General features: G+C 51.3%; 1 protein-coding gene across 6 annotated transcripts in view; it reads left to right on the forward strand.

The window, feature by feature from the left end:
* NOS1 (nitric oxide synthase 1) overlaps positions 1 to 21,867 on the forward strand; it is a 174,477-nt gene that overhangs the window by 139,998 nt on the left and 12,612 nt on the right. For all 6 annotated transcript variants that reach the window (XM_075898163.2, XM_075898160.2, XM_075898158.2 and 3 more), the window contains 11 exons: positions 974 to 1,118; positions 1,635 to 1,739; positions 2,339 to 2,397; positions 10,043 to 10,159; positions 12,360 to 12,534; positions 14,511 to 14,649; positions 15,621 to 15,699; positions 17,813 to 18,006; positions 18,643 to 18,812; positions 19,655 to 19,865; positions 20,994 to 21,081. In XM_075898163.2, the coding sequence (XP_075754278.1) occupies positions 974 to 1,118; positions 1,635 to 1,739; positions 2,339 to 2,397; positions 10,043 to 10,159; positions 12,360 to 12,534; positions 14,511 to 14,649; positions 15,621 to 15,699; positions 17,813 to 18,006; positions 18,643 to 18,812; positions 19,655 to 19,865; positions 20,994 to 21,081 (1,482 nt within the window). The remainder of the gene's footprint in view (positions 1 to 973; positions 1,119 to 1,634; positions 1,740 to 2,338; positions 2,398 to 10,042; positions 10,160 to 12,359; positions 12,535 to 14,510; positions 14,650 to 15,620; positions 15,700 to 17,812; positions 18,007 to 18,642; positions 18,813 to 19,654; positions 19,866 to 20,993; positions 21,082 to 21,867) is intronic.

A 21,867-nucleotide genomic window follows, 5' to 3' on the forward strand; every position in this document is an offset into this window, starting at 1 on the left:
CCTGTAGACCTGCTTGGAGCAGTTTTAGAAGATATTGGGCTTGAAACTGAGTGATCGTCTGGCTACACTAATGCTAAGGCTGCCAGAGATGAACCAACAGTTGGAACGGTGTAAAATTCTGGGGCAAAAAAAGAGTTTTTATATAGACAAGCCTAATGGGTGCGTCTTCTCAGGGAAATAGATTCCAGCTGGGGGCTACAAAAAGCAGGTGGTTAGAGCCAATGCCCTGCAACCATGCAAAGGTAAGCGAGCTGGCTCCTGGTCAAGATGCCCATGGGACTGCTCCCACAACTCAAGATATGCCCCTAGAAGGACCTTTCCCCACTGGGACATGAGTGTGAGCAAAATGAAGGGTTTTACATGAACAAACGCTCTGGCGGACTGGGGAGAGGTACAGGTTTGCATTAGTTAATAATCCACACTAGTCTCAGAGCAACCCGTCCCAGGTGTGATTCCTGAGCTCTGTGCACAGAGAAGGAAATGTTTGATTTTTCTTATTAACACAAACTCAGAAGGCTGGTTGGCTTCCGTGTTATTGGAAAGAAGGAAACCTGCCGCTTCCCAGATGCTGTCTAAGCGTGGGTGAGTGCATCCTCTGGAGGGCTCAAACCCAAGAACATGAGAGCACCAGCTGGCAGGCATTCCAGAAAGCCAGCAGTATGCTGGTGTTTCCATAGGCACCAGGGGGCTGGTTTCCACTGCTTTGAGCTCTGTGCAATCATTTAAAGTTATGCAGAGCATGGAAGGCTGCCTCACCAGCCAAGCATAGGTCTCCAGCCACCTATTTTAAACACTTTATGTTACTTTTTCCAGGCTCTAAAACCCTCACCCTATTGCTGTAAACTAATAACTCCCCTGTGATGACCCAGTCATACTTGAAATCCAGGAGAGAGAGAGAGGGTGTGTGTGTGGGAATTGCAGCCTGGGCTTCTCACGTCCAAGTGTCCTACTGAGGCTTCTATTTGCTTCCCAGAGCCGTGAAGTTCTCTGCCAAGCTGATGGGGCAGGCAATGGCCAAGAGGGTCAAAGCGACCATCCTCTATGCCACGGAAACGGGGAAGTCCCAAGTCTATGCAAAAACCTTATGTGAAATCTTCAAGCACGCTTTTGATGCCAAGGTAGCGTACCGGCTCTCTGCCACGGAGAACAGAGCGTGGAACTGTGTAGCTTACACACACCAGGCCTAAGGCAATGATCTGCTAGGCACCCTGAATTCCCAGAGACTTTCCCAGGAATAGCAGGCCCTCAGCATCTTGCAGGATTGGGCCTGGGACTGCCTAGGAGAGAGCTGCAAATGAAGCTGCCTTCAATTTTAATGCATTGGGGAGGTCTTTTGACCCAGTTCTTCCCTCTGTTACACATTTAACCCCATGGAAGTCCATGGGATTTGGAGAGGGCCCAGGAGAGCAGAAATTGTCTCTCCCTTAAGTCTCTGGGCCCCTTCCTGTTAGCATTATCGATTGGATCTCAGTGCCAAGCTCTCTGCCAGATCCTCAGGCCACGCTCCCTGCCAGCAGAACTGCACTGATGTCAGCAGAGTGACTTTGGCCCCTCGCTCTAAAGCCTAGCCTACTGAATGGACGCACATGTCCCCATGCAAGGGGCTGCTAACAGCATCTGTCTGTCTGTCTCAGGTAATGTCCATGGACGAGTATGACATAGTCCATCTGGAGCATGAAACCCTCGTCTTGGTGGTCACCAGCACTTTCGGCAATGGAGACCCACCGGAGAATGGGGAGGTAGGAAAGACGTAAGAACTGTCCCATTATTGCACGTGGCAGTAATGGGGGAGAGTGGTAGCAACACCCCCATATAAGTCCGTTCATGACAGAGGGGGAGGATGGTGCAGTGGGCAAAGTATGTGGATGGGCATCATGAGACCCAAACCTGCCTTCCACATGCTGTGAGAACTGAAGTTCGCCTCAGTTTCCCCATATAGGGAATGGGAGAACATCTACCTAGCTCCTGGGAAGGCTGCGAGATCAATTAATTAAAAGCCGGCTCTAGATCTTATTACAGTCAGTGGAAGGATTGCCATAAATTTCAGCAAGTTGGATCAGGCCCTTAGAGACCGGCTGATATAAGGCATGATATACAGGAAATTTGCTTAGGTCAGCAGAGGTGCTTGGTACTGTACGAACCCTCAAGGCCCTGATCCTGGCCCCTATGGGCTTACAGACTAATAGATGATTTTAGTGCCAGTGCACAGTGAAGATGGCCAAAGGCCATTGGTGAAAGCAGGTGGGGTCTCTGGACCAGGATGGAGTAGCCGCACAAACTCACCCTTACATCTGGCCTGTAGAACTGACAACACTGCTTTGTCTCTCTCTCTCTCCAGAAATTCGGCTGTGCCATGATGGAAATGAGGAATCCCAACTCTCACCTGGAAGAGAGGAAGTAAGAGACTCAGACGTGAGCCCCACATCACCCGTCCCAGCAGAGCTGGCCCATCCCTGGGGAACCAGGGACCACACCACCTCCTTCCCTTGGGTTAGCTCAGTGGTTCCCAAACTTTTCAGCATCATGCCCCCTTTTTGATTTTTGAGAAACTCTCACCCCTCCCCCCAAAATAGCAGCAAAACTTGTTGTGCAAAAAGAGAAAACAAAAAAAAGGAACTGATGGGGGCTGAAAAACAGTTGTGGTCCCTTTAATTTCTGGGACCAGTGTAAAAAAAAAAAAGGTGTCGGTACTCCAGGGCTGTGTCCAGACTCAGGGGTTTTTTCGAAAAAAGTAGCCTTTTTTCGAAAAAACTTCACCTGCGTCCAGACTCAAGCCGCGTTCTTTCGAAATTAAATCGAAAGAACGCGGCTTTTCTTTCGATGGCGGTAAACCTCAATTTACGAGGAAGAACGCCTTCTTTCGAAAGTTCCTCTTTCGAAAGAAGGCGTTCTTGAATGTAAATAGGGCTTCTTCGAAAGAGAGCATCCAGTCTCACTGGATGCTTTCTTTCGAAAAAGCAAGCCGCTTTTTCGAAAGTTCAACGTGCAGTCTAGACGCTCTCTTTCGAAAGAGGCTTGCAGTCTAGACATAGCCCAGGGGAAAAGTTGTTGACCAAAATCAACCAACCAAACAAAAAAGGTTGCCCTTTTAAGAGCAAAGCAGGCATTGCCCTTTTAAGGAGGCCATTTTTAAGTCTGCCCGGGATGCTCCATCCTCTGCCTCCCCCCTCCCCCACCCCAGCCAGCCTGAGTTGCATGTGTTCCAGCAGACTCCCAAGCCAGGAAACACAGAAAATACCGAACATTTCACATGGTGTTTTCTGATTTATTTTTTTTAACCGGACAGGGACTGGGCTCTTTCTTGGAGGGGAAAGATTCGGGGGGGGGGGGGGGGGTTGCCTTGTGCCCCCCCTGGAATTTCTTCACACCCCCCAGGGGGGCGCGCCCACCAGTTTGGGAACCTATGCTGATTTAAAGTCCCAACTGAGGCTGCAAGTTAATGGCCTGAGGAGGAACTCACATGGTATCAGGAAGCTGGTCCAATGCTCTAGGTAGCGTTGTCCTTTCCCCTCTGGACCTGGCTGACGTTGCAGCTCGCAAGTGAAACTAACCTTGGTAGCTGCACACTCCTCCATGCCTGGTGGATGTCTGTCTGTCCAAGGCTATCCTCAGGACCTGTAGGGACCCCAGCAAGAAACCAGGTGGGCCCTGCTGAGGTAGGATTATGAGGCAATGTGGAATTGGGCCTTTGGTAGATCAGGGGGAGAACCAGTTCAGGAGCTGTCCTGTACCCCGACTGGAAGAACAGGATTCTGGGCAGTTGCTGGTAGGTAAAGTTGATTCCAGTGTTCGGCAGGCTGTGGGGGTTCCCATGGAGGCCTGGCTCTAAGGCAGTGTTTCCCAATTGGTGCTCCGGGGAACCCTGGGGATCCGCAAAGCGAAAGCAAGGGTTCCGTGAAGAGCCAGCACTCCCCCGCCCTCTGTTAAAGAGACAGAGCCTTTTTTTTTTTTTGCTCAATGAAACGCGGCAGGGGCCTTTTTTTTTAAGGCAACTCTAGGGGTTCCATGGCCAAATAACATTGGGAAACACTGCTCTAAGGGAACGAGACTATGCCTTCCCTAGCAATTAAATCCAATTGGAGCAAAGCCAGTCACACCTGCAGACATGCCAGTCGCTGGCCTGGGCAGGAGAGCAGGTGTAGGGAGAACCAAGCATGCTGAAGCAAGAAGAAGGATGATCCAATGAGGGTGGGGCACTAGCCTGGGGCTTCAAAGACACATGTTCAGTTCCTTGGTCTCCCACAGACATCTGGTGTGACCTTGAGCAAGTGGCTTAGTGTACGTCTATACGGCAAACAAAACTGAAAGCAGCAGCAAGTCTCAGAGCTCAAAATAGACATTCAGGCTTGACGCTGGGCTCTGAAACCTGGGAAGGGGAAAGAGACAGACATTAAGAACCATACGGGTGCTGAGATCCAGTGTCAGTGAGGACACAAGACAGACTCCTGTATCCACAAGACTGAGCTCAGAGCCCAGAGAACACGAGCTAAAGATGGGCCCGATACCAGGATGCAGCTCCTCTCACGTTTTCTGAATCTGGATCCAGACTTCACAGTTGTACCTCTCTCTAATAACATCTCTATCAGGGAGAGACCTGGCCCGGAGTCTGGTTTGTCTGCTGCCTCAGTTTCCTCTCTCAGAGCATTTATCTGCAGCTTCATAGGCTGCTTCAGTGCTTGTATGCAGGAGCTTCCATATACTGCAGCCCTGAGGCCATGTGGTCCCTTGGGTTAAGCCAGAGTTGGGGCATAGCCTGACTTCTAAGGGCTCTTTTGTCCTCTTCAGGAGTCTTTAGCCCTTTCCTGGGCTCAGCCTCCAGCCCACTTGGGCTTCTATCAGTCCCTTCTCCTTAACAGCAGGCGGTTGCAGCCACTTGTGGGTTGGCACTTGGGAGTACCCTCCCTACCTTCTATTACAGGTCCCTAGCCTTGGGACTAAACACTCAGGCTACTCAAGCCATAGCTCAAAGTGCCTTGTGTCCCTGGCACAGGACCTCTTCTTGCAATGCTGTGGACCATCAGCAAGTTCCCCATGAACTATGGGTGATCTACGAGCCAACCACAAGTGTGCAGCTATGTTTTGAACATAGTACAGTTTAAACTTCTCTGGTCTGAGGCCAGAGGTGAAAGTAAGCAAGTGCACACTGTTGTACAGCTCCAGCAGGAGCTGGCTGAGCTGTGGCAAAACCCAGCAAGGAGCTATTCAAAGAGCTGGCAGGGACTGAGGTTGCAATAGGACAGTACCTGTAACAAATTTTAAGTTACTTTCACCACTGTCTGGGACACTGTGGTCTAGCAACATCCATGGTCCAGCAGATGGACCGCAGATGTTGCTGGACCAGACAGCTCTAGGAATCTAGTGGCAGGGAATCTAGTGGCCTAGGCTGGCCCTGGGGAGTGAAACCCTGGAAGCCTACCCTTAACATTGAGACTATTTAAAAATAATAAATATTGGAGGGTTTTTTATTTGCCTTTAAGGCATAAGCGGGGCGCCGCCATTTTTAAAACCCCGCTCGTTCGAACCCCGTGCAGCGCGGCTACACGGGGCTCGAACTAGGTAGTTCGAACTAGGAAGCCTAGTTCCTACTAACACAGGGGAAACCCCCCCACATTCCTCCTCCCCCGGAGCCGACCCTCCCCCGTGGCACAGGGGAAACCCCCCTGCGTTCCTCCTCCTCCGGAGCTGACACGCCCCTCCTGTGGCACAGGGGAACCCCCCCAATGTTCCTCCTCCCCTGGGGCCGACGCCCCTCCCCTCCGCGGCACAGGGGAAACCCCCCCCCGCGTTCCTCCTCCCCTGGGACTTACCCCATCCTGGCCTCAGGGAAGCTGTGCTCCAGGTAAGGCACCAGAAAGGCAATGGGAAATGGAAGGGGCAGGGTTTGGAATTCGGTGCCCCATGAAATTTGATGCCCTAGGCGGCTGCCTAGTTTGCCTATAGACACGGGCCGCCCCTGTCTGGAGGGTGGGCGGAGAGGCAAGGCCTCCACGGACCAGATCAACTCACTTGGTGGGCTGGATCTGGCCCACAGAGGCCCTTTCCCCCAACCCAGTTTTAAGCCTAGAAGGGTCACATTTCTGAACTCTTCTTTGCAGCCATACAGGCGTCCCTGGCAGCCCTGTGGCTGGCCCAGGAGCCCTATGGTGGGAGACAGGAGAGCTCTGAGGCTGGGAGGGAAGTCTTGCTAGGTCTGCTGATGGACACCAGGAGAACCCAATGTCTGTCAGCAGCGGAAGTGAAACTGATCTCCCCTGATCCTGCAGACTCCCTTGTTGGGAACCAGTCAGATCCTAAGTGCGCCAGACCAGAGGTCCAGCCTGTAGTTAAACCAGTTTACCACTAGGTGGCAATGTTTTACAGCTTTTGCTTTTTCCAGGCAGCTCTCAGTCTGTATTGCCAACCCTTAACAATGAGATGATGTAAAAATAATAAATGTTGGTTTCTTTTTATCTGCCTTTTAGGCTTGAAGGATCACATTTCTGAACTGGTCACTTTCTTTAAAATGCTGAGCTTCTCCCATGACTCCAGATGTTGGGGCTTTAAGGGAAGAGCCTAAATATCATGAAATTCACCATAAAATCACTTTAGGTGGGCTGAAAGGCAACATTAGAGGAGCCTATCCTCAGTTTACCATAGTATTATCTAAAAACACCTGTAAGTACTATCGTCGAGCTAAGGTCATGTCCTTCGTTTTAGCTTGGGGATAGAGCAAAGTCAGTTTTCTATCATCTGATACCGGTTCTGCTACATAAGCAGGATGAGACTTGGGCAAGCCACTTAACATCTACCACAGTTAGTTACTATTTTTTTGCAAAGAGCTTTGATATCCAGGTTGCTGCAAACTAGCAGTGTTGTTATTAGTACAGCATATTCCACTTACTTGGGACATCAGCTCCCTGTGAAGTCTCTTGTGTAAACCTAATGATGATAGTGAATAGTAATGCCTGCTGCTTAGTCAGGACAGAATTAGCATCTGGCTGGTGATAAGTGGGGTTTAATCAGGTGTTAATGAGGAGAAAAGTCTTGGCTCTAATCTGTTCCTTTGGAAGTTAAGAAATGATGCTAAAGTACAGGGAATAACATTCTTGCTCAGAACAATAATGTCAATTAATTACTTGCACACTGATTGTTGTGTTACAGCCCCACAGTGGCCTGCCTGCTGTGCGTACATATACTGTGACAAATCCCTATAGAGCTCCCAATCTGCAAATCCTTATGGTTTTTAATGGCCTCTTTCCCTAATGGGGACAGCTAATGGAGCAGGACAATAGGCCATCCCAAAGGGTGCCTCCCTGCAAAGCATTTCATAGTGCTATTCACATAGCTCTCTATCTGGTTTATTGTGGCTTCTATGCTGGACTCTTGCAATACCCTACATTACAGGGTATCCTGGAAGGAGATTGTAGCTGAGTATGAGGTGGGCAACAATGCATAACTCAAGTACCTGGGTTGAGCTAAGTATCTGAGCCAACGCTGGCTGCTACTGTCGCTTACAAGTACAATTTGAGGTGTTGACACTAAGCTAGGGGGAGAGGTAGATACACTGGAGGGTAGAGATAGGGTCCAGAGTCCTCTACACAAATTGGAGGATTGGGCCAAAAGAAATCTGATGAGAGTCAACAAGAATGGGATGGAAGAATCCCAAGCATTGTTACAGGCTAGGAACTGACTAGCTAAGTAGCAGTTCAGCAGAAAAGAACCTGGGGATCCAGAAGCTGGATATGAGCCAACAGTGTGCCCTTGTAGCCAAGAAGACTAATGGCATATTATGGTGCATTAGGAGGAGCATTGCCAGCAGATCTACAGAAGGGTTTATTCCCCTTTATTCAGCATTAGTGAGATACGTCTGGAGTACTGTGTCCAGTTCTGGGCCCCCCATCACAGAAAGGATGTGGACACATTGGAGAGGGTCCAGCCGGCTTATTTAGAGCTTATTTAGTTTACAGAAGAGTGAGGGGGGATTTGATAGCAGCCTTCAACTTCCTGAAGGGAGGTTCCAGAGAGGATGGAGAGAGGCTGTTCTCAGTAGTGATGAATGGCAGAACAAGGAGTGATGGTCTTAAGTTGTGGGGAAGGGGGTGTCTAGGTTGCATATTAGGAAACACTAGTTCACTAGGAGGGTGGGAAGCACTGGGATGGATTCCCTAGGGAGGGGGTGGAATCTCCATCTCTAGAGGTTTTTAAGGCCAGGCTTGACAAAGCCCTGGCTGGGATGATTTAACTGTAGTTGGACTGGATGACCTCCTGAGGTTTCTTCCAAACCCTAATCTGAGATTCTACTATCTTTAAGGGCCTGCACAGCCTGGAACCTAGATATATGATGGGCTGTCTCTGTCCCCTCCTTCCCACAGTAAGCTCCAGAGCTGGTCTTGCTGTGAGCATGACTCATGTCAATACTAATGGCTGACTAGTGACCCTCTCTCTGGGGGAAGCCATCAGAAACCAGGGGCAGTGGCCTTCAGACCTGGAGGTGAAGAACACTTTTCTATGTGCTAAGATCAGCATTTCTGAACTCGAGAATCTAATGGCACTGGAATCCTCCATGAATGGCAATGGAATCCTTAATGAATGGCAATGGAATCCTCAATGAATGGCACTGGAATCCTCCATGAATGGCAATGGAATCCTAATCCCTGAGAAACCACTGGAAATTCTAGCCCGATAGCTTAATGTAGAGCCCAACCCTTCGCAAGGTTCTGTACCTAAGATCCCTGTAAGCTGTGCCGCTGTAGTGCTCAATGAACTAGCCTGCCCTCGAACCCGCCAAGGCCTCTAGGCTCCAGCCAGGAAACTGTCACAGGCCATACAGCTGCAACCTGGCTCTTGCCATGGCTACCTGGTCCCAATCCTGCTGAGGGGGTGGGGCTGCCCCAGCCTTGATCCAGCTGCAATAGCCTGGGCCCAAATTCAGCGTCATTCAGCCGCAGCTGCTCCAGCCCCAACCTTCATTCAGTCATGGTGGCCCCCACCCAGGCCTGACCCCCATCTGTTCATGGTGTCCTGGTCTCAGTCCCGATCCTGCAGCAGGCCCTGGTGCCCCAGCAGCCTGGCTGAGGTGCCTCGCCCAGCCTGGCCCCCATCTGGCCATTGCCCCCATCCGGTCCCGTCCCCTATGTGGCTCCAGCAGCTCAACCCCTGGGATCCACAGATGAATATGGCTCCCACATTAGAAAGGCAGGGACCCTCTGAAGGTAGGGAAGGTGGAATGGATACTGGTGTGGCTTAGGGGATACAGCATTTGCCTGGGGAGCACAGGGTGCTGCAACAAGGGAGATTTAGGTTGGGCATTAGAAAAAACTTCCTGCCTGTCAGGGTGATGAATCACTGGAATAAATTGCCCAGGGAGGTTGTGGAGTCTCCATCTGTGGAGATAATTAAGAGCAGGTTAGATAAATGTCTATCAGAGATGCTCTAGGCCAGGGGTTCCCAACCTGGGGTACGCATACCCCCAGGGGGTATGAGAAGCTTGTCAAGGCGGTACGGGGAATATTTGGTAAATAACTAGATTATCCTAACTGAATTATTCCAAAAGTAGTAGTGTTAGTGAAAAAAGTTGTGGATTCTAGAGTCTAGAATGTATTTCCTTTCATATTGAATAGGGGGGTAAGGGAAGGTTTACTAAAAGCCAAGGGGGTAACGGGAACCGAAAAAGGTTGGGAACCCTTGATGTAGAGGGTGCTGGGTCCTGCTGTGAGGGCAGGGGACTGGACTCAATGACCTCTCGAGGTCCCTTCCAGTCCTAGTGTTCTAAGATTCTGTTGAGGGCTTGCAACAGACTCTGCCTCCGGAGGCATGTAACATACACGGTCGATGGGTTGCACCCACTGTAGGGAAGAGAGCTCAGCTCCCTGCTCTGTGCACTATTAATAGCCTCCCGTGGGACAGGCAAAGAGCAGAGCCCTGAACTCAGGCTCTGCCTGGGGAGCACTACCCAAACTGTGCCCCTTTTCCCAGCACTCGATGGCCTGTCCCATCTCTGGCACTGTGACCCAGGAGCAAGAGCTGCAGCTGCCATAACACTTGCTGTCATTGCTGTTTGCAGGAGCTACAAGGTCCGTTTTAACAGTGTCTCCTCTTACTCGGATGCACGGAAGTCTTCAAGTGATGGGCCCGAGGCCAGGGACAACTTTGAGAGCACAGGGCCTCTGGCTAATGTCAGGTGAGCAGCATGGAGAGGGAGGGAGGGGTTGCTTCTCAAGGGCTCCGCCTGTCTCCATCAGCCCATAAGGGCCTCGGGGAAGGAGAGAGAAGAGAAGGGATGCTGCAGCTGATGCAAAGGGCTCCAGACAGGAGAGAGACACGAACTAGAGTCGTATGCTGATTTCCAGCAGAAAGTATTATGCCGTGGCCAACAAGAGAGGCCCATCCACAGTGCCTCAAAAGCATGACCCCCCGCTGCCAGGCAGACTGTTGAGAACCAAGGCCCAAGCCCCAAACTGGCTGATTCCTGTACTGAGTTCTGTGTGAACTCCTCTGGTGCTGTAACACCCTAACCATGGAGTCACAGGTGGTTCTCTGGGGCACTCTGATCTGCTGTGCCACTCAGGCAAGCCATGATAGATGGTCCCCTACAACCAACCATCACTGCGCTATTCAGGTTATGCCCAGTCCCAAAGGACCTGCCACTTCCCCCAGGTCAGTTACACCTTAGATCTCACATCAAAGACAGCGCATGAAGCCAATCCTCTAATAAACTGTCCACAGTTTATGAAATAGGAAAGGGAAACAGGAGTTATTTACAAGGCTAAAGCAGGTCGACTTACACACCAATAAGTTCCAAGCTTAAATTTCAAACAGTAAGAGAAGCTTCTGCAAAAAGCAAGCTCTGTATGTCCTCTTGGGCTAACCCACCCTTAAGCACTGGGGATCTTTTGGTTATGCCTACTAAGCCCTGCCTCCTAGTGCCCAAGCAGCATAAACAAAAGACAGGACTATGCAACATTGTAAAGACTAACAAGATGGTTTATTAGGTGATGAGCTTTCGTGGGCCAGACCCACTTCCTCAGATCAAATAGTGGAAGAAAATTGGCACAACCATATATACCAAAGGATACAATTTTAAAAAATGAACACACATAAAATTGACAAATCAGATTTTAGAAGAGAGGGGGAATGTGTGGGGGGGGAGTTTAGTGTCTATGAGATAATGATATTAGGGGGTGATATTTGGGGATGCTATCTTTGTAATGGGTAAGGTTGTTAGCATCTCTATTAAGGCCCATTCGTAAAGTGTCAAATTTAAGGATGAATAATAGTTCAGTTCTTCCTTGTTGGGGATTTTTATCCCCTTCCTCCCTCGTGCTTGAGCTGCACACCTAGCTGATGGGAGGAGTAGGAATTCACTGCTATGATTCCCCTTCCTGAGGAGGGAGAAAAGCAATCAGCAAAGTTTTTCATCTTCTTAAGGGTTCCACAGTAGTCAAGTAGCCGCAGGGCCTCTCCTGTTGGCCAGGATGTAACACCTTCTGCTGGAAATCAGCGTGCTACCCTGGTTGGTGTCTCCCTCCTGTCTGGTGGCATACGCAGTTGCAGAGGCTCACGATGCAAAACTCCCGAATGTGACCTTGGAATATGGGCAACAGAGGGTTACAAGTGAGATTAATGCAGACAGCAACTCACAACCACCTATCACCTAAATACCGAGGGCATTCTTACAATTCTATCAGCTGCTTTCGCAAACCTGCTGCACAGGTGAGCCAGACTGGCTCCAGCTTTGTCAGTGTTTAGTAGCAGCAAGGGGACCTGCCAGCACCACGGCTCCCTGAAGCAAAGATCTCCTCTAAGCAGCTGTGCAACAGGCCAATCACCACCAGCTCCCCGAGCTAGCCTAACTTGATGTCCCTATTATATTCCCCCCTTCTCCTGACTGACTTCCTGGGGCCATAGGAGACTAGTTACCAGGCATCGCCCCAGTCCTGCTAGGACTATTGAGCTGTGACTTGCTGTGTTGGCACATCCACATCTGTAGGAGTGTCAGCCTTGGCTCAGTGATTGACAGCCTCTCCCACCCTAGCCTCTTGCTGGCCGGATCCCACCACCCCCAGCAAGACACAGCCCGCCATGCTCCCACTGCAGTGCCAGGGAGAGGTAGTCATGGCCATTTCCTAACAGAATTGGAGAGGTGCAGTTACCTCTGTAAGGTTTCCTTCTTTGGCTTCAGACTGGGGGAGGCTGAGCCCTGATGCTCTGGTTTTGGGGAGCCAGGAGGGGTGCAGGTGGGTTTGTTTCTCTCTTTTCCTGCTAGGCCTACAGGCTGAACAAGGGCATGTGGGTGGAAGCGCTGCCTCCGCAGGTGGACGCTCCTTGCTCGGTCTCCACCGGCGACGTCAGGCAGCTGCAGCTCTCTGGTCTGCTTGCAGGTTCTCGGTGTTCGGCCTGGGATCGCGAGCCTACCCCCACTTCTGCGCCTTCGCTCGTGCTGTCGACACCCTCCTGGAGGAGCTGGGAGGGGAGCGCATCCTCCGCATGGGGGAGGGGGATGAGCTCTGTGGCCAGGAAGAGTCTTTCAGGACCTGGGCCAAAAAGGTCTTCAAGGTAGTCTGCTTCCCATGTCTTTAGAAAGGGGGCTGGGGATTGGGAGGGGAGAGGAGAGGAGAAAGAGCCCAGGAAGCTGCCAGTGGGCAAATCCTCTCTTAGTTAAAATTGGACCCTGGCACAATGCAAGTCTTTCGGAGTTCATGTCTTTAGCAGCCTTGCTCTTTGTGAGGGGCAAAGATTCAGAGCAAACAAAGCAGAGACTTAGACCTGGCTCCTCAGGGCGTCTGCCTGTGTGCACCCCTGCTCTCAGGGAACCAGGCAGGTCACGGTGGCCCAGCTGGCCTGGTTCAGGCAGCACTGAATGTGTCTAGGAACCCTGCGAGAGACCTAGAGCAGAGCTTAGGGTAACCTGGAGCCTTCTCACCAGGCTAGGTTGCTTTCATGGTTTGGATGTGGCACTTATGTGGCTTCTAGAAGTTGGCTCTTGCTGAACAGTGACCAGCCCAGTATTCTGGGTTTTAGTTCAGCCACATATAAAGAGAGGTGGGGTCCTTTGCTATAGAGGGGTGTGAATCCAGTATTATCAGCCCTGCCGGTTCAAAAATCATGTCAGGCAAAAAACAAATTGGAGACACTTTAACAGTGCAGGTTGAACCTCTCTAGTCTGGTGCCCTCTGGTCTGGCAACATCCATGGTCCGGCATGATTTTAGTTAGCTAGATGTCCACTTATTTTGGGTGTGGCCAAGTTTCCTATGTTTTCAAATACAGTAGACTTCTGATAATTCGGAACCTATGGGACCTAGGTGGTGCCGGATTATCAGATATGCCGGACTATCAGGAGGTACTATAAACTGGTTATATATATACTGTATACATTATATAGGGATATATAAAGTGTTCTTAACCCTTTGTATTGTACATACTGTATACAGTATACTGTAATGTTTTCGGTTTTTTAAGCCTTTTTTACCCTTTTTGCGCAGTTCAGCTGCTGCCGCTGTTACCTTGTAACTCATTGTTTGCCGAAGCTCACTCACTAGGTTCTTGCCATTTTGATGCCGGACTATCAGGAGTGCCGGACTATTGGATGCCGGACTACTGAAGTTTTACTGTAGTTTATTTACAGCCACCAGCCCTGGCTCTCCATATTCTGTGCTGTTATTTAGCTCTAATTTACCATTCAATGTCTTCTCAGAGCCCAGTAAGCAGTGGAAGTGTTGGTAATGCTGCTAGGCAATATTGACCGTTTGTGGTTCAGCAAATTCTTTGATTCGGCACCGGACAGGTCCCGAGGCTCCCTGAGTAGAGAGGTTCAATCTGTAGTCAGAGCTGAGTTCAATTTATTGGCCTGCTGGTTCTTGAGCCATTAGTGGTCACAATTTTAAGCTTTCTTCCATGCCAGGAGGACCAGGAATTTACACCTCTTATTTTTGTATTAAAGTTGTTATTTTCAAATAATATTCTGACTCCAGGACCTGGGGCATTAAAGAGAAACTTCAGATCTCATGAGATTTGCAGTCAGATCATGAGAGCCGGCAAGAGTGGGGGGGGCGTGGAATCTGGACCCCTTCAATCACAGAAGGTGGGGGGAAGCAAGGCTGTGGTCTGGCGCAGTACAAAAGAAGGAGCCATTTCAGATTCCAAACACCCCAAACTCAAGGGTGGGGGGAGATAAAAACTGGGCTTCTGGTTTGAGCCCATCTGCAGCCAAGTTGGTGGAATGTGTGTGTGGGGGGGGGGGAGTTCTAGGGAATATTCCTGTGTGTGTGTGTGTGTGTGTGTGTGCGTGTGTGTGTGACAGACACAGACATTGACGGGAGATTGCCCATGCACCACAGGCAGAATATACCTCTGAGATGTCCCGGGGCAGCTTGCCCAGCCTCCTGTGTTATGCTTGACACTGTCCCCTCCGCCTTCCCTTCCATAAGCATGTAGTAGTCAGGGGGCTGGTGGTGGCCCCTCCAAGGAGCCAGGCTGGGCTGGAGGCCTGGGCGAGCTGGAGGGTTCCCTGACAACCAGGTGTGTGCTGCAGGCAGCGTGCGACGTGTTCTGCGTGGGAGACGACGTGAACATTGAGAAGGCCAACAACTCCCTCATCAGCAACGACCGGAGCTGGAAAAGGAGCAAGTTCCGCCTGACCTATGTGGCTGAGGCCCCTGAGCTCACCCAAGGTACGGACGCTTGTCGCTGCAACTGGGCAGACCCTGGGGAAGATGACAATCTTTGGGGCTTACCTGTAGCGAGGGAACAGGTCTCCCTGGGCAGAGACCTGCTGAGACCCTCTCATTCCTCTCTGCGGGTATTCGACTCTCTCTTGTCCGTTTCTCACCCTCCCTCAACCTTGTCCTGTTTCTCTGCTTTCCCTGCTCCCTCTGTTCTCTCCCTCCTTCCCCCTCACCTCCCTCCCTCTGGTTCCCTTCTGCTCACTGCTCCTCCCATACCCTTCACCCCATGGCTAACCTACCGCTAGAGAGAAAACTCCCCCTTGTCCCCACCCCTCATTCCACTTCCAGGGGCCCAGTCTAGCACACGGTGATCCGAGAGGAGAATTCCGTTGAAGCTTTGTCCAGTTTTGCCTCTTTGCAGTCCTTCCTCCCCCCACCAAGTCCCACTCAGGATAGGAAGCCAATGCGCTGCTGGAGGAAGGTGTAGGGCCAGTGTCTGTGCCAGGGCAGTGGAAAGCTGGGGCAGCACTGAATGTCCAGGAGCATTCTAAGCTACCTATGTAAAACCTTCCCTCCTCTGGCATAGCCCAGGGTGAATGCACTGAAACACAGCTCCTGCAGCTGGTGGATGTAGCCCTGTCTCCTGAGTTGTGATGCCAGCTGCCAGCGAGATGAGATAGGTGGTGGTATAGTAGGCATGCAGCTGGTGGTGGTGGGTGTTTCTCAGTCCCTCAGTTACTGGCCTGCTGACAGCAGGGAGCTGCTGCAATCATTCGTTCCTCTCACATGGCCCTGAAGGTGTGGATCAGGAGGGCCCAAGCCAGCACACCCTGGACTCACTCAGCTGATGCAGGCCAGACCATGTGCTGAAGTGCCAAAGTTGGTGATGCCCAGCCACACCCAAGGGGCGGGGTTGTGGGCAGCCTGTCCTGGCCATTCTCGGACACATTCCTTTGATTGAATCGTCTCATCCACAGGTCTGTACAGCATTCACAAAAAGCGAGTGTATGCTGCCCGGCTGCTCATGCGCCAGAATCTGCAGAGCCCAAAATCCAGGTAGGAGTGGTGGCAGCCATACATCTCGCCCTTATACGCATGACACTCATGCTCACTGCACTTGTGCATTCACGTGTCACACACACACACAGTCTGCACTTGTGCATTCACATGTCACACACACACACAGTCTGCACTTGTGCATTCACATGACATGCACACTCACAGTCTGCACTTGTACATTCACATGACATGCACTCACAATCTGCACTTGTGCATTCACATGGCACACACACACCCAACACTTTAAATGTTTTAATTCCAACCAATGCTGATACCAATCAGCCAGCCTAGGCCTCAAGTGTGCCGTGTTATAAACAGTTGTTCTAACTTAGTGCTGAATGTTTCCTAGCTAGCATCTAATGCAGTGAATCCTCTACGGGTATCTCAGGCAGGCTCCTGTCTGTGAAGAACTCCCCACAGTATCCCCAGCAGTAAGGAGTCTGATTATGCTTCACCTTTGCTATGTTGCTTGGAGGAGTCCTCCCGCTGACAGAGTGCTATCTACACCAGCAGTTCGACCGGTACAACTGTGTGTGCCCCACCCCCAGAGCAATGTGGTTATACTGAAACGTGTAATGGAGACCTGGCCGCACTTACACACATGCTTTAAGACAGTAGGGCCAGGTGGAGTTTCAGTGGAGTTTCTCCTGATTTACACCTGTGACCCATTGTTCTGATGTGCTGGACCAAAACAGTACACAGGATTCTGCTGCTAGGGCTGCAGTAGCTCACGAACTAACTGGGTTCCGTGAGCTGTTCCTGATGACCTCAGCAATCATAGAATCCCAGGGCTGGAAGAGATCTCAGGAGCCATCGAGTCCAGCCCTCTGCCCAAGGCAGGACCAATCCCAACTAAATCAACCCAGCCAGGGCTTTGTCAAGCCGGGACTTAAAAACCTCTATGGATGGAGATTCCACCACCTCCCTAGGTAACCCATCCCAGTGCTTCACCACCCTCCTAGGGAAATAGTTTTTCCTAATATCCAACCTAGACCTGCCCCACTGCAACTTCAGACCATTACTCCTTGTTCTGCCATCTGTTACCACTGAGAACAGCCTCTCTCCATCCTCTTTGGAACCCCCCTTCAGGAAGTTAAAGGCTGCTATCAAATCCCCCCTCACTCTTCTCTTTTTTGCAGACTAAATAAGCAGAAATCCCTCAGCCTCTGCTCATAAGTCATGTGCTCCAGCTCCCTAATCATTTTGGTTGCCCTCCATTGGACTTTTTCCTATGCGACCACATCCTTTCTGAAATGGGGGGCACAGAATTGGACGCAATACTCCAGATGTGACCTCACCAAAGCCGAATAAAGGGGAATAATCCCTTCTCTAGATCTGCTGGCAATGCTCCTCCTAATGCACCCCAATATGCCATTAGCCTTCTTGGCTACAAGGGCACACTGTAGACTCATATCCAGCTTCTCATCCACTGTAACCCCCAGGTCTTTTTCTGCCAAACTGCTGTTTACCCAGTCAGTCCCTAGCCTGTAGTAGTGCTTGGGATTCTTCCATCCCAAGTGCAGGACTCTGCACTTGTCCTTGTTCAACCTCATCAGATTTCTTTTGGCCCAAATCCTCCAATTTATCTAGGTCACTCTGGACCCTATCCCTGCCTTCCAACGTGTCTACCTCTCCCCCTAGCTTAGCGTCATCGGCAAACTTGCTGAGGGTGTAACCCATCCCCTCATTCAGGTCATTGATAAAAATGTTGAATGCTAGTGCAGAGAAAGGGACAGTGTCTGTGCTGCATTCATGGCAGGGCAGTGATATGATAGTTCCATGTAGGCAACACTGGGCCAGCGAGTTTGGCTTTCCAAGCTGTATGCAGAAGGATGGCTAGCGATGAAGAACACCACCATGTCAGAGTGGGGCGGGTGACTAGGTGTGAACAGAGGACAGCTTCTTCCCTAAGCTCTCGTTCTTGTTTCCCTTTTGTTGGTTCAAACATGAGATCATCTGGGCAGACACACTGGGCTGCTCCTGCGCCTTAGAAAAACCCACTCAAAGAGACAACTACCGGAACTGGGACCCACTAGCTGGGGGCTTACAGGTGTCCAGTGGGCTCCTCATGGGGTCAGGATTGTTTTGTTTTTCACCCTCCTCCCTGCAGTCGGTCAACGATTTTCCTGCGACTTCACACCAATGGGCAACAGGAGCTGCGCTACCTGCCTGGAGACCACCTGGGAGTGTTCCCAGGCAACCACGAGGACTTGGTCAATGCTCTGATCGAAAGACTCGAGGATGCACCTCCAACCAACCAGCTGGTGAAGGTGGAGCTCTTGGAGGAAAGGAGCACAGCTTTAGGTAAGGAGGGCCAGCGCAGACACCCTCACTGGGGCCAGCTGGACCCCGTTACCCCCACCCCTCCCCACAGAGTCTCTGGGTGCTCCATGGATCCTGGTGGGGAGAGGTTTGGACCCATTCCCTGGTGCGTTCCCATAAGGACTGTAGGGTTTGGAGCTCTGGTTTTAGCTTCCCTGTCATGAGAGAGGGTACCCAGCTGCGCAGCATTTTGGGACTGTGGAGTGCTCAAAGCAATGTGTCACAGAACAACAGGGCTGTAGGGGAGCGTTTTCTGCTCCTTCTGGCAAGCTGAAACCTCTTCAGGTCCATGGAAAGTCGAGTTAAATGGTGTTTGATGCAGAGCGTTGAGCTCTTGAGTACTGGACAGTCTATGGGCCTGACACTGCATTGTCCAACACTAAACGGGTGGCAAATGCTCTTCTCACTCCACCCCCCCGGAGCGATACAAGAGTGGAAGAACCAGCCGTGGTATCATGAATGTGGCTGATCGTACAACATAAGGTCATTGGGAGCACCAGATTGTGCCAGATTCTTCTTTCTAGCCCTTCCTCGTTCATTGTCTCACGCTGGAGTCCAAGCCTCCATTGTCCAAAGTGCGCTGGCAAACTCAGCCAGCAATGGATTCTCTCCCATCAGGTGTCATCAGTAACTGGACGGATGAGAACCGCATACCACCCTGCACCATCTTCCAGGCATTTAAGTGCTACCTGGACATCACCACGCCTCCCACCCCTCTGCTGCTACAGCAGTTTGCCTTACTGGCCACCAGTGACAAGGAGAAGAAACGTCTGCAGGTCCTCAGCAAGGTAAATCTGTAGGTCCAGTTGGCAGCCTCTTTCTAGTGTAGGAGGCTTGCATGCCCCACACTCCTGCTTAACCTTAGTGGTTGGTAAGTTTCCCTCTTGATGAACTCTCCACCTCTGTATCTACCTCCTGGATGTCTTAGGATGAATCTGGCTGAGGAAAGCAGCTTGTCTATGTAAACAGCTGTCAGTGACTTGCCTTCTCAAATCCTGGAACCGGATTCCAATAGAAATGCGGCCTGTGGAAATTACATGTCACCAAGACACATTATTCCATCCTGACCAGAGAGGTCTCCCCCGGTGGCTCCTTACCGAGGGCTACTGACACACTTAAATGGGCCAGTGTCTTTCCACTGATGTAGCTCACCTTAGCATGCTTTATGTTCAGTGAATTTAACCGGATGGCTCCACAAAGGAGGGCTCTGGAGTAAAGTGACTTGCCCAGGATCATGCAGGGAGTCTGTGGCGGAGCTGGAGACTGAATGTACGGCTCTTGATTTCCTGTCCCCTGATCTCTCAACCCTGCAATCAATGTAGGGTGTCTTGCACCTCTCCTGCTGTGTCTGTGTAGGAGAATCTCTCAGCCTGGGGCTCCCTTGTGATTGTGTCTAATAATGGGAGAAGTTCGGAATCCACTGGAGGCTTTGTCAGGAAGGTTTGAGGCCTGAGGAGCAGTCTCTAGAATGAGTGGCAATCAGGACCAGAGCAGACCTGGGTGCCCTTAAGCCCTGGGATCTCCTGCTAGAGCTCTCCTTTGTCTGCTGCATCCTGCCATGGGACTCTCGTGGTGCAGTGCTTCTGGCCTAGAACAAGAGCTCACTCGTCCTTTCCCTCCCTCGCTTCAGGGCTTGCAGGAGTATGAGGAATGGAAATGGTCCAAAAACCCCACCATAGTGGAGGTGCTGGAGGAGTTCCCATCCGTGCAGATGCCTTCCACCCTGCTGCTCACCCAGCTGCCTCTGCTGCAGCCTCGCTATTACTCCATCAGCTCCTCTCCCGACATGTCCCTGGACGAGGTGCACCTCACCGTGGCTGTGCTCTCCTACCGCACTCGAGGTACCGTGCTAGCTCCTGGTTTGCGCTTCAGCAACTGGCCCTGGGCAGTACTGAGATGGGGCCCTTGTCTCCACGTGCATTGTGGGTAGTGGCCATGAACCTATGGGGTTGTGTGTCTGTTTGGGGATGGGGACTCACCTATTCATGTGGGATCTCCTCCAGGGTGGGATGGAGGGAGCAGCATCCAGATTCAGCAGCTGAAGCTGGGGGCTCTCATGCTTTTCCAGGACACTCTGCACTATTAGAGTTGCCACTACTGACAGAAGCTGTTCTGGGAGATTTTTCCCTCTCTCCCCAATATGACGTAATGTCATTTTCTTCAGAGTTCCATTTCAAATCTCCAGGATTGCGCTCAATAGTCCCTGGGAGATTGACGCCAGTTCTGGGAAACTCCAGGCCCGTCCTGGAGGCTTGACAACCCTGTGCATGATGCAGCACAAAGGCAGAACGTGCTTGTTTCGGCTGCCTCACACCAGTGGGTGTTGGGGAGATGAGATTCCAGCTCTGCCTCCCCCGAAGATGGCAGCCATGTGTCTCTCCTGCCTCCCACTCCTGGGAAACGCAAAGAAATGCTGAATATTCTTCTTCCACGTGGCACTGCCTAGCACTGATCTGGCCTGTGCAGTCATCTTCTCAAGGCACATGGGAGGAGGGAGGGGGAGAAGGTGCCTAATTTATAACTCCCCCCCACCCCCAAAGGAGCCCATGGCCAAGGTTTCTTGGAAAACTCTCCCCCAGCTGGAGACAGTTCTGGACAGTCCCATTCAGCACTGGGCAAGGGGAGTGTCTAGGGCCACAACATAATCACAAACTCCCCTTCTGCAGCCAATGGCATCTCCCTGATGTTAGCCTGGGAGAAGCCAGCCCTCTATGAGTGCTGCAGTGACCCAGCCTGCCCAGAATGAGAGCATCCTGCTGAGCAGAATTGGCCCCAGGGACCACTCTGTGCTGGCTGTTCTGACTCTGAATCCCAAGTTGGCTGCTGCTGATGACGATGTCGCGGCAAGGATGGGGGGAGGTTTGGCAGAGTGATCCGTTGGGCACAGAGAGATAAACAGGGTGTTCTGCACTGATCCATTCAGCAGAGCTGGGGCAGGGTACAAACCCCCTCTTCCTTTCCTCTCCTAGATGGGGAAGGACCGATACACCACGGGGTCTGTTCCTCTTGGTTTAACCGGATACAGACAGATGAAATTGTGCCCTGTTTTGTAAGAGGGTGAGTGTCATGTTCACTGCATGTGGAGTCCTGGAGAGCCAGGAAGAGTTTGGAAGGGAGGGGACACACTTTGACCCCAAAAGCCCACTCCAAGACTGATCAACAGCAGAGAGCACCCAAATCTCTGTCTCTAGCCCATCATGTGCACCCACTGCACAAGTGGGATGTCTATGAATGAGCTGCCTCATCACCCTGACCAGGGGGAGAACTAATGACCTGCAGAGCAGTCTGCAAGAGCAGGGTGTGGTGCCCAATGCCCCTGTACAGCCAGGAGCACAGAAGAGAGTGGAGTGTGGGCTGCAGATGGGACCATTACAATGTGCTCTGCTTAGAAGTTCTGTGCAAAAGTGCCACTTTTCCCCACTGCCTTCTGCACTCAAACTTCTGCTCCTGCATGTCTGAGCTACATTTCTACTCCCACGAGGATTGCATTGACCCAGCTTTAGCCTTGTCCCATTACAGTCGTGTCGAGGGGCGACCTATTCTTGGAGGCTCCTTGAGTCAAATCCCCTTCACTAGGGGTATCATGGCCTAATGGCTGGAGTCTACCCACAAGTCCTGTTACTAGGGGTAATACAGCCCAACAGTCAAGTTCGTATGCAAGTTCCCTTTCTTAGGGGTAATAGGGCCTAGGGGCCACAGTCCATACATGAATCCCCTTTACTAGGGGTAATATGGCCTAGCAGCCAGAGTCCATACACGAGTCCCCTTTACTAGGGGTAATACTACCTAGCAGCTAGAGTCCAACCACAAGACTCCTCTAATAGGAGTAATGCTGCCCAGAGG

Source organism: Pelodiscus sinensis, chromosome Z (genome assembly GCF_052426305.1).
Source record: "Pelodiscus sinensis isolate ZL-2025 chromosome Z, ASM5242630v1, whole genome shotgun sequence".
NCBI classification, from domain to species: domain Eukaryota; kingdom Metazoa; phylum Chordata; order Testudines; family Trionychidae; genus Pelodiscus; species Pelodiscus sinensis.